Here is a 12,058-nt window from a genome sequence, read left to right as displayed (position 1 = left end):
TTTTTTTTTTTTTTTTTTTTTTTTTTTTGGTACCAGAGATAGAACTCGGGTCCTTGAGCTTGCAAGGCAGGCAGCAGAACCACTGAGCTAAATCCCGGGGCCCTCTTTACTACTCTTTATTGGAATACTGGGATAGTTATCTACTGGCTTATTATTATAATAAAAAAATAAAAACACTGGAATAAGAGTAAACTTAAGTTTTTGTCTTAGAATAATCACAACTTCAACATTAAAAATAAGAGTTTGGTCTAATGATAACCACTTCTAAGAAACTCTAAATGTCTATGAATATTTCAAATAACAAATCTAAGGAAATATCATTTACCTTTTTGTTTCCTAGAGCCCTTAAAACTGAAGAGAAAAATTTTCAATGTTATTTATGTTGAAGTTAGATTAATTAGCTTGTGGCCCAAAGAAAATGATCCTTTAATTTCTAGGACTGAACAAGCTTAATTCTTAATTTCTGTGATTTGGCTTTATTTCAGAAGAATAGGACTACTTGAATATGCAACATGGAGTCATCAGCACCTCATTTCTCCTACATCTTCCCAAGGATTTATTCTCTAGTTTTTATACACATTGAACTCATATTACTGTTTCTCAGGTTAAAAATGAAAATCAGAAGGAGATAGAATCAAAAGCACTTTTAAAATGCATTTTACATTCATGAATTCATTACACACATGCACACACACACACACAATCATTCTAGAAGAGAGGACTGTGAGTTGGATTTCAATATACAGATCTAAGGATAGCTATATATAATCCCCAATACATCCTAAATCTGCCAATCTGTATTTAAGTTTAATGATGTCTATGCAAGTCAAGTTTATTCTAAAATGTAACCCATGCCATCAGTTTCCCCTACCTTCTTAAAAAGCATTTATTTTTATAGTATATATATTTATTTTTATAGATATATTTTTAGTAACTTCGTTTTGAAAAATTTAGTATTTTTATTGATATATATATATATATATATATATAGAATACAGATTTAAGACTATTCTAATACTTAAAATTTCTAAAATATATACATCAAAATATATTTAAATGTCACATCGTAACACAGGCAAAATAACTGTTTTATTTGTCTGTTTGTTTTGCACTGCTGAGGATCAAACCCAGTTTATACATGATAGGCAAGCACCATTACAGTAAGATATCTCTGGCCTAAACTAACCATTATTCCATTAAGAAAGAAACCATCTAGCCGGGGATTTAGCTCAGCGGTTTGGTGGCCTGCCTTGCAAGCACAAAGACCCAAGTTCAATCCCTGGTACCAAAAAAAAAAAAAAAAGAAACCATCTGTGGTTAAAAGAATGATCTATAGGGGGTGGGGAATTAGATCAGTGGTGCCACCACCTCACAGCACAAGGACCCAAGTTTGTTCCCCCAGAGCAAAAAAAAAAGGGGGGGGACCATCTATGGCTTTACTGTCAATTTATAGATAAAAATGTAAATATTTCTTTAATAAAACATCAAGATTCCTTTAGTGCCTAGATTGCCTAATTTTATACAATAAGGGTACTACTTGTTCTTAAAGACTGTATTTTTTAACTCAACAATAACAAACTTTATATTTACTATAAAAGTTAAATTTTATTTAGCAATTACCTTTTCTGTAATAGGGAAGAGAAGTAACACTGCACAGACTGGTCTTGGTACCATGCTAAGGAGTTCTGGATCCATTCCATATACATCAACAAATTGCCAGTTAGGATGTAGACCTAATTGTCTGAGAAACTGGTAGAAGAAAACAACAACAACAACAACAGAACATTATAGTGTTAACAGCAAAATAACCAACAAGTACATACCCTGTTTCTAATATAAAAAAGAAAAAGTAATAAAAACATTACTGAAATTCAGTAATATGGAATAAAGCAGTACACATCAAAACATCAGGTGTATACCATAAGTACACGCAATCTTTGTCAATCATACCATGATAAATTGAGGGGATGCAGTAAAGCAGCTTTTCCACGAATAGAGTAGAAAGAGATAACAATTTATTTATATCATATAAACACTTAAAATTTCTAACATATAAAATAAACTCCCTGTTTTCAAAATCTTTTACTTTGGGTTGAATGTAATCTGACTTCAGCAAATACAAGTTGACTAAATTACGCTAAACTCATGTTGAACTCATTTCCAGTCCTTAATTTTAAGGAAATGCATCTAAATTCTTGTTAATAAGTAATTATTTTAGTACAGTAGAAGATCAATATAGTCTACCCTATATTTAAAAATATAATGCCTACTTAAAAACAGATACATAAGGTAGCTAAGAATTACATGAATGAGAAAAGGGTAACAAAAGCAGAAGAAAAAAATCCCAGTGACTTGTGTGAACACTAGAAAACGCTGGAAATTGGAAGTAAACAACTGGCCTCCAATTCTATTCAAGTTCATTGCCTCTCTTACGTTTGGCAAAATAACTGGCATCTTCAGGTCTAGTATTACCTGAAATATTTAAAATAAAATTTTAAAAATGCTGGACTTAGCGGCAGGAGAAATGGGCTATGCACACTTTTTTTTGTTTTTTTTTTTTAATCGGGGATCGAACTCAGGCCCTTGTCTGCACATTTTAATCTTAGCTACTCTGGGAACTGAAGCAGGAGGATCATAAATTTGAGGCCAGCCTAGGCAAATTAGCAATTATCCTGTTTCATAATAAAATAAAATATAAAAAGTTATGATGCAGCTCAGTGCTTTCTGGGTTCAATCCCCATTACTACCACAAAAAAAAAAAAAAAAAAAAAAATTTGTTTTAGGCATTTCTCCCAGAATAATCAAATGCATTTAGATCATTAAATGAGGTCTTGCAAAATCAGTGAGGTGATGCCAAACAGAACAATATTCATCTCATACAAAATTAGTGTTTACTAGGGAAGCCCTGCCTGTTTAAGGGTTATTCCCCATATTCTTTCATGTCTCTGCCTATAGAAGAGACACTACTTTAATGGTCAATATTATTGGTCAAAAAAAGGTGCTAGACATATTTCACCAGAAATGTCCTCAACTTAAGAACCTTTCATAGTAGAACATGTATAGTATCTACTAGGTTTTTCCCTATGCCAAGTTACACGGCCTACAACAGTTTTAGGCTATGGAAGTCAGTGGACTCTTCTATCTTATCTATTCTTCATCTGATTCCTATTCATGGCTTCAAATCTTAATAAAGCAATAAACTTCTACTCCTAAATACTTCTCTTTCCTTTTTCTACTTCTTCCAAATTTCCTACTCTGTGCTCTTCCCAATAGTTAATTCTATCTAGAAACCAAAAAGAATAAAAATTGACTGTAAGTCAAGGGAAATAATTCTTATTCATCTTTTTATGATCTTTTTTTTTTTGGTATCAGGGATCGAACATGAGTCCTTGCACTTGCAAGGCAGACGGCGAAACCGCTGAGCTAAATCCCTGGCCCTCCATCTCTATTTTAATAGACATGTCAATTAAGCCTATGTTCATGATGAACATTTAGTATTTCTTTTTGTACCAACTAAAGAGGTAGGAAAGACATTTGACTGATAATCTAAAACCTGTCATTTATTTAATCAATTCTGAATACTACTTGCATAGCACTGATGGCTGTAAATGGTATAATTAAGGAAAAGTAACCTCACCCTTAACCTGAGGATTTAAATTTGTTAATTTTATGTACCCACAAATTCATATTATAAAGTTATACAAAATGTTACAAATGACAGAGTAAATCTGCATTTGTACTGCAAACTAAAAGCAATAAATATTTTAGTGAAAAAGTAACTTGGGCAAAAATCCGTAATTCAGGGACTGCTTTGCAAACCTACTCCATGTTGGCCAATGCTAACAAGTATAAGTACCAAAATCCAAAGGCAAAGGTTGTAGTGAGACTGACAGATATCAAACCGAGGATACAAAGAATGATTATATACTACATTAAATTAAATTTCAAAAATGATGACATTTTAATAAGAATAATACTTTTCTTAACTCTTTACTCCTATCACAATCAAATGAGATCATTATAAAGAAACCTGATCAGTTCGTATCTACTAAATAAATTAGTTACATCCTTTGGCTCTACACTCCCATGAGTCAAACTTATTGGAAATCATCGTATGTATTTACAAAGAATGAAAACAGTTATGAGTAACTACCTTTGGGAAGTGGAGAACAGATGAGTTTTGAACATTTACACTTTTTTGAAAAATGTGACATGAAAATGTTCTACTTTTATAATTAAAAAAATTTTGTTTAAAAGATCATAGGAAAATCTAAGATAAGAAAATCTTTTCTAAAATGTAAATTATTGTTAATTTGGGTGGTGTGAACCCAACTGTTTCCTAGTATTTTAAAAATGTGTTATCTGGTTATCTGTACAATAGCTATGTATAACTTCTAAATCATAAAACAAAACTGACATATATGGGGGCTGGGGATTTAGCTCCGTGGTACCGCACCTACCTTACAAGTGTGAGGTCCTAAATTCGATCCCCAGTACAAAAAAAAAACCAAAAAAACAAAAAAAACCCTGACATGTGGTTTTATTTATATTTACAAAACTGAGAGAAAACCCAAAATGAATCTTTTGGGGTTTTTTGACAGTCTTAAACCTACACAGTACCCCTTCAAAATCCAGACTATTCACAAAAATAAATATGTATGGATAACTCTTTTTTAGAGATGGTACACAATTAAAAGTATGCTGTTTACATCAGACAGGAAAAAGACTTATAACCTTCAATACTATTCTTCTGGATTTTCTAGTTTAAATGCTAGGCAATAAAGTACAGAATAAACAAAAAAAATGCTGATGAGCTCACTAAATTTCATAATGCCTATAAAATTTTGGCCAATGGAGAAACATAATTTATAAATTATGTCACCATAGAAGAATTAGCAAATGTTTTAAAATTCTATGATTCTAAAAGGGTCTATAACTATCAATTCCTTCCAAGTTTTTTACATACAAACTAGACCTCACTATGTAAAAAAAAAAAAAAATTCTCAGTCCCTATCTTTAACTTACAATAAATTCCTCATTTTAAAGGTTAGACTCAAATAACAAAAACTTAAAAATACAAACTTCATTTTCCTTTCAAATTTGTTCTAAAGCCACTTTCTCTGATCTTTTTATGCTTTTCTTCTTCTGTTTTTTGTTTGTTTTCTCTTTTCTTTTGGTGCTAGAGATTGAACCTAGCTAAGCTCTACCACTGAGCCACCTCTCCCCTTCAGCTCCTCTCCAATCTTTAATGATCTGCTCAGGGCAGACACAGATCCTATCCTCTTATTAATTTATTATTTGAATTATGACAGAAATTATACTTAATTGTTTTATACTATTGGGAAAAGTATAGTAGTAGTAACTGCTACTTAAAAAAGCAGCAGAATAATTAAATGAGAAATTACAACTCAGAAACTAGCAGAAATAAATTTTAATAGATTAAATAAAACATAACACAAATAAAAAATAAAATTCTCTGAATCCAGAATGGGAAAACACTAAAAATGTTTTATGTGGGGATTAAGAAAAAAAGAGGTTTACTTCATTGTAGGCTCAATATGGACTAATCACAAACTATAACAAAATGATGCAATGCTACTCTGCTTTAAAAGAAGCATCATTCAAGATAATGTAACAATACCCCATTGCATCCAATAAGATGATTCAGGATGGATTAAACTATCAGCCCTGGAAGGCATTATTTTACAAAGGCCGGTGACAAAGAGATGGGGGCCCCAAGGAAGGTACAGGACCAACGATGTTTTGGAAGACATACAGCTAAAGATTATGGGCATGTTCAGAGAAGATTTTAATTATTGTGATCCCTGGCCCCAGATTTTTTAGTAATATTGAAGTAGATCGATTAGATTTACTCTATATTTTTTACTAAGAGGGCTGACAAATGTCTGGAAGAAGTTATGAGAAAATAAACTTTGTTTCAGTAAAAGGAAATTTGTCTATATATTATTTTCATTATTATAAACTGAAAAACCACCTTTTGCGCTAGAATACTCCTAAAATATTTAGGTAAAAGATTCATGACCACATTAAAAATAATTCTGGGAAAGATTTTCTGGAGCAGAAAAGCAGAAGTATATGTCTTCATTCTTCAAAAACTATCAGTTAAGAGGCCCCTACAGACCAGAAATCATTCTTGATAATGTAGACATGTCCCTATTATCACAGAATTTATATTCTAGTGATAAACAAGATAAAAAATAAACACATAAACAATATCATTCCACAAGGTAGGAAGTATTATAAGGAAAATAACACAGGATGACAGAGTACAGATTTAAGGAGACACTTCAGCTGTGTCATCAAGGGAAGACTCACTGAGATGACTTGAAGTTGAGCCACAGATGACAAAAGAAGCAGCCATGAAGCAACCTGGAGAAGAATGATTCAAAGGATAAGCAAATACAGACTCTGAAGCAGGAACAGGCTTGGCATTCAAGACTGCAACACAGCACTAGCAGAGATGAGCAGTGCACCTCGTCTGACAATGGTGAGAAGCTTGCTTTGTTCTCCAAGGACAAGGAGTGGAGGATCATTAGAATGTCTAAAGCAGGGAATCACAAGATGTGATTTGTGTATTTTGAGGATATACAGAGAACAGATTTTAGGCATGCAGAGAGAGAAGCAAAACTAGTTAGGAGCCTAGGGCATTTGTCCAGACTACGGGTGACTGTGGCTTGAATTGCAGTACCTGAAATGACAAGAATGGCAGATTTGGGGATATTACAAAAGAAGAATCTAAAAGACTTTCAGATCAACTGAATATGAGCAAAGAGGAAAAATAGCTAATATTCATGGAGTGCATACCTTACTACAGACACTGTTGTGCATATTTCCTGTGTAGGAATTTATTTAACCCTACAACAATCTTACAAAATTAGGATTATTAGAAATTAAGAAATTCAGATATGTACAAAGAGGTTAGATAACTGCTCATGGTCTCAGAACTAGAATAAGAAAGAACATATATTTAACCCAAGAAATCAAATCTGTACACAATGCCTTCAAAACAGCATAATCAGAGGACTAATATTGTTTTGAGAAATGGATAGATGACAGTGCCCTTGAAAGACAATAGAAGAAATGAGTTTATCTGGGGATGGTGGTGTATACCTCTAATCCCAGCACTTCCAGAGGCCAAAGCACAGAAATTTCCAGTTCAAGCCCAGCCTAGGCAACTTGGTTATTTAGTGAGACCTCTGTCTCAAAAAAACTAAAGGTGAGTGGGTTGGGGATGTAGCTCAGTGCAAAGGCCCTTAGTTTGGTCCCCAGTACTGCCCCAAAAAAAGCATTTAGAGGAAGATGGATGAAAATTCAGATTTGTGTCCATTTTAAGTTTGAAGGGTCCATAAGGTATTCAGATGAGACTAAAGAGGTAGTGAAGTATACAGGTTTCCAATTTGGTGAAGGCAGGGCTTAGAGAAACACAAGTCAATTGTGTGTGGCTGATGTTATTAAAGCTATATAACAGAAAACATTTCTAGGGAGGGACTGCACAAGAAAATAAATAATGAGTTCAATTCCCAGCACAACAACAACAAAAAAGATTAGTAGTATAGAAAAAAGATTAGTGAGGAACTCCTTAGAGAGTAGAAAGAAAACATTCTAATAAAGAACATCTGGGAAGCAATCAAAGAATTAGGAAAATCAGAATTATCAGAGAAGCCAAAAAAGGGATGAGAATTGATGTTTCAGAAGGAAGGAATGCTATTGAGAGATCAAAAAACTGTGACAGAAAAGTGACCACTGTATCTGGAAAAGTGGTGATCAGTGGTAAGCCTGATAAAAGTAGTTACTATGAAATGGTGAGAGTGGGAGCAAGCTAGACAGGAGTGAATATAGAAGAGAATGTCAGATATGGTGGTAGAACACCGGCTAAGAACAATTCTTTGTGGAAAGTTTACAGAGCAATGAACAGAAACCAAGCAGTAGCTAGAGGAGTACAGGGTATCATGTTTTTTCCCCAAGATGGTGTCCGCTAATTAGAGAATTATTGTATGTTGACAATCCAGCAGATGACGGACCGCTCATTCTTTTTCTAACTCTAAGCAGCTAAATAGAATAGTTATGCTAATGTGCATTTATTTCCCTTTGGATATTACACTAAAAATATTACCTCTTCAATAAAATCACCATAAGGAATTACTATAGGAGGCTTCCATATTAAAAGCCATTGGTTCTAAAAAAATAAAATTTAATATATATAATGTTGCCATGCTATAAACAAATAAACAAAACAATCATATGGAAAATCTAGTATAGCCATGGATATATAACTCCCCATATAATAGACTGCACATCTATATGAATTCTAATTCTTGATATTTAATTATCTGTAATTTTCTATCAGCTGCAAGCTACGTTTACCCTTTTAGCTGCATTTGTAAAAAAAAAAAAAAAGGTGAGCTTAAAATGTTTAATAATTTTTTTCTATCACTTTACTGATTTTTTTCTAAATAAATCCAGTCTGTAGCATGATAGACTTTTAAAGGGATTAACAGCACACATTGCTCACATCGACTGAGACACTTGGTTACAAGCTAATCTCTAACAATTAATACTAATTTGCATATAGTAGACATGTGATGGTCATTCTTATATAATACCAGGCAAAATTACAGCAAAAACAGTATTTTCTCAGACTAACAGTAAATGCAATAATGCACACAACTACCAGATGGTAAAATAATGAAATCGAGATCAAGAAAGTCTTATGAATCAATCCATTAAGTTGAGGAAGTAAGTACAGATGGGGATGGATATTGTTACTAGTATTTAGTAATTTCCCAAATCCTAAGTCAGTTAATTGTCTATTCATTTTCTATTCTGTTCTACACAGAACAGAGAATGAAAAAACAATAACAAGTTTTGTTTAAAACTAACCACTTCTCAAGTAGATATATTCCATTCTCCCACTAAAAGCACTTCATTTCTTTAATAAAGATTTAAAAAATTAAATCATTCCAAAGCCTGCTAGATGTAGTGCAGAATCATAAACTAAATAACAGCTTTTCTGTTTTTGTCACTTCAGAAAGACCTACTTTAACTATTCAACCTACTAGACTTTCATTCTCACATCTTAATTTTTTCATAGCACTTATAAAAATTGCTAATGATTTGTCTTCCCACTGGACTGAAAAGCAAAAAAAAAAAAAAAAAGATATTTTAATCACCAAAGCATAACCAGTTCTTGTTCAAACAACTAGTATTGTAAAAGATGCCCTTCAATTGTTATTTAATTATCGTGAATGAGTGAATGGACTTTATAGTGTATCTAGATCACCAAGGTATAATAGCAACTACATAAGTTTGAATGTCATTAAAACAATTAAATATCATTTAGAAAATTATTTGTCTATTTATACAATTTTAATAACTCCATTTTTGCAATGTCAAATAAGCAGCTCTTATTCATGATCTATTATCCTTTTATATATTTATTGTCCTATTATACTTTCAAATATTTTGTTAAAGACTCCTACACCCATATTATCTAGTGTTGGTGGCAGGGTAATGCTACCTATACAATGAGTTGGTGTCTTCCCTCTCTCATGTTTTTGTAGAACTGATATTTCTTCCTTAAATGATCATATCAAAAGATGTAGAAAAGTCACTTGGGAAAAACTGAACATTGATTCATAATAAAAATGAAAATCTCAACAAAGCAGGAGAAAAATCTGGGAAATACCTTAGCCTGATAAAAAGTACAGTACCTACCAAATACCTACAGGCATACTCAATAGTGAAAGAGTAAATGTTTTCACACTGACAACAGGAATAAGACAAAGACATCCCTCTTTCCATCTCATTCAACTTTCTATGTAAGGTCCTAACCAGTGCAATAGTCAAGAAATAAAGCAATCTATTCATAGAGAATATGATTGTCTATATAGCAAATCCCAAAACATCTATTAAAAGATGGGCAGAGCACCAGAACCAGAAAATAAACCTAGCAAGGCAGCAGGATACACAGCCAATATATTTTCTAAAAATCAATCAGACTTTCCATATATAGCAATGGACAACTCAAAATTGGAAGTGTAAAATAATATCAGTTACAACGGCACTAACAATCACTACACAAATATACATCTAACAGAAATGTGTCTATGAGCTACATGCTGAAATTACAAAACACTGATGAAAGAAATTAGTGACAACCTGATTAAATAATGAAGTTACCTCCTTTACAGATTACAAGATTCAATAGTATTAAGTATTCCTCTTCTGCAAAATATATATAGTAGATGCCATCAAAATAATTTAATGGCAGATTCACCACCAAAATTACAACATAACTTTTTGTGCACATCGACAAGCTAATTGACAAAGTAACCAGAACAGCCTAAATAACTCTGAAAAAGAAAAATGTTGGATTCATACTATGTGATTTGAAGATTTACTCTAAAACTACTATAATCAAAACAATGTGATACTGGTAAAAGAACAGACACATACACCAATAGAACAGAAGAGAGTCCAGATTTACAGGAAACTGATTTTTCACAGAAGTGTAAAAATAGTTTTGGACTAGATCTGAAAGAAATATGGTTCTTTCCTATAGCCATAAAGAAGAAAATGCAAATATATATTTCCTCAGCCTTAAAATTTTTTTTGTCTTCACAAAGGAACCAAAATGTTATGTCAGGGAAAAAATGGACAACAAATTTCAGAAGATGAGGACAAAAATATTCATAGGTACAATAAAGATAATACTTTGTACATTTCTAGTTACTAAATAAGTAGATGACAGTCATCTCAAAAACGTATAATAAACACAAGATAAAAGGAGTTGCTGCTAACGTTAAGATAAAGTCTATCTACTCTCTTTACACAAGAAATTTGCTATAAGTTTTGAAAACCAAAAACCAATTCCTTAGTAATAAGAAGGAAGAGTTAGAGGAAGAGTCTGTCATATGATAAAAGGAGGACAATAAAAAAATAAAAGACCAGGATGAGACAAGACTAGTCTTACCAAAGAAATCAAAATACATCTCATAGGACTTTTTTTAATCAAGTGCCCACAAGATGTTCCCTCTTCCCTCGCCAATTCCAATCTCCACCACCCAAAACGAACTTGAAAGAGTCACAGGTGACAAAAATTGGCGTGGGAGCTATGAACTTAAAAATGCCCAGTTTTGAGACACTGGACGAGAGGGGGCGTGGCGGGGAAAGAGGTGATTGCTGGAGCAAGAGATGACTGGAAGATGATTTCACAGTCCAGGCGGTGGATGGAATTACCTGAACTGGGTGGGCGAGTTTACAAAGCTTGGAGTCAGAAGTGTTGGCAAATTAGTCACCCAGAAGGTCCTGGGATAGCAAAATAATTCAATGTGGCACTAACAAGAGGCAAAGCGGAGGGGGAAGTTCAGGAATGTAGATAAGGTGGGAGTCCTCAAACCTCAGACCCGGAGGCCCCGGGAAAGGGAAGCCGTGCAACGAACGGGACCAGCGGAGAGGCTGAGGCAGCTGCGAGCATCTCCAGGAGCCAGGTGGCGGGGCGACGGCCTGCCCGGAGCCCAACACCAGGGGCTTCCCGAGTTAAACCTCAGAATCCGTGGGCGCCCAGAAGTGGAGGCCTGCATGAAAGCTGGCCAAGAGCACAGAAAGGACTCCGGGGTCCAGGGCGATAGACACCTCACTCACCTGGTTGGTAACCTGAAACGAAGCAGAGAGCAGCATTTAGAGAGAAACTGACACGGACTAGCGGCTCCCTGTCCCCTGCCCACGGCTTCGGGCTTAGACCCGAGCCGTGCTCACCTCAGGGTTGGCCTCCATTGACAGCCGCCGCTGCCACCGCCGCCGCTTCCGCCCCCGCGCGCCTCGACCTGGGACGGTCCAACCCACCTCCTGGCGGGAGAGGTGCCGAAGCACTACAACATTCTCGCTCCTTTACCGCTCGCTACAGAGCCACACCTCAAGTCCGATGTTTTAAATAAATATACGGTCTAAAAAGAAGAAGAGAAAGGGGCCATATCCCTATTTTGGCTGAAAAACAGGCTATGAACCCACAGAGCGCTCCCCCTCATGCTTGGACTCT

The 12,058-nt window shown here is 34.4% G+C and overlaps 1 protein-coding gene across 2 annotated transcripts in view; it reads right to left on the bottom strand.

Annotated features, from left to right (window-relative positions):
* Uchl3 (ubiquitin C-terminal hydrolase L3) overlaps positions 1–11,789 on the bottom strand; it is a 58,414-nt gene extending 46,625 nt beyond the window's left edge. The window contains exons 1-3 of one of the 2 annotated variants that reach the window (XM_033760924.1): positions 11,779–11,789; positions 11,665–11,676; positions 1,621–1,749 (exon numbers count right to left, since the gene is read on the bottom strand). In XM_033760924.1, coding sequence (XP_033616815.1) covers positions 1,621–1,695 — 75 coding nt within the window. In that variant the 5' untranslated portion in view covers positions 1,696–1,749; positions 11,665–11,676; positions 11,779–11,789. Of the gene's footprint in view, positions 1–1,620; positions 1,750–11,664; positions 11,677–11,778 lie in introns of those variants that run through there. The other variant, XM_033760925.1, reaches the window with a different exon arrangement.
* Positions 11,790–12,058: the final 269 nt, after the last annotated feature.

This window comes from Fukomys damarensis, unplaced genomic scaffold (assembly GCF_012274545.1).
Source record: "Fukomys damarensis isolate Sample0158 unplaced genomic scaffold, DMR_v1.0_HiC HiC_scaffold_6, whole genome shotgun sequence".
Taxonomy (NCBI): Eukaryota; Metazoa; Chordata; class Mammalia; order Rodentia; family Bathyergidae; genus Fukomys; species Fukomys damarensis.
This window is presented reverse-complemented; position numbering and strand designations above follow the sequence as displayed.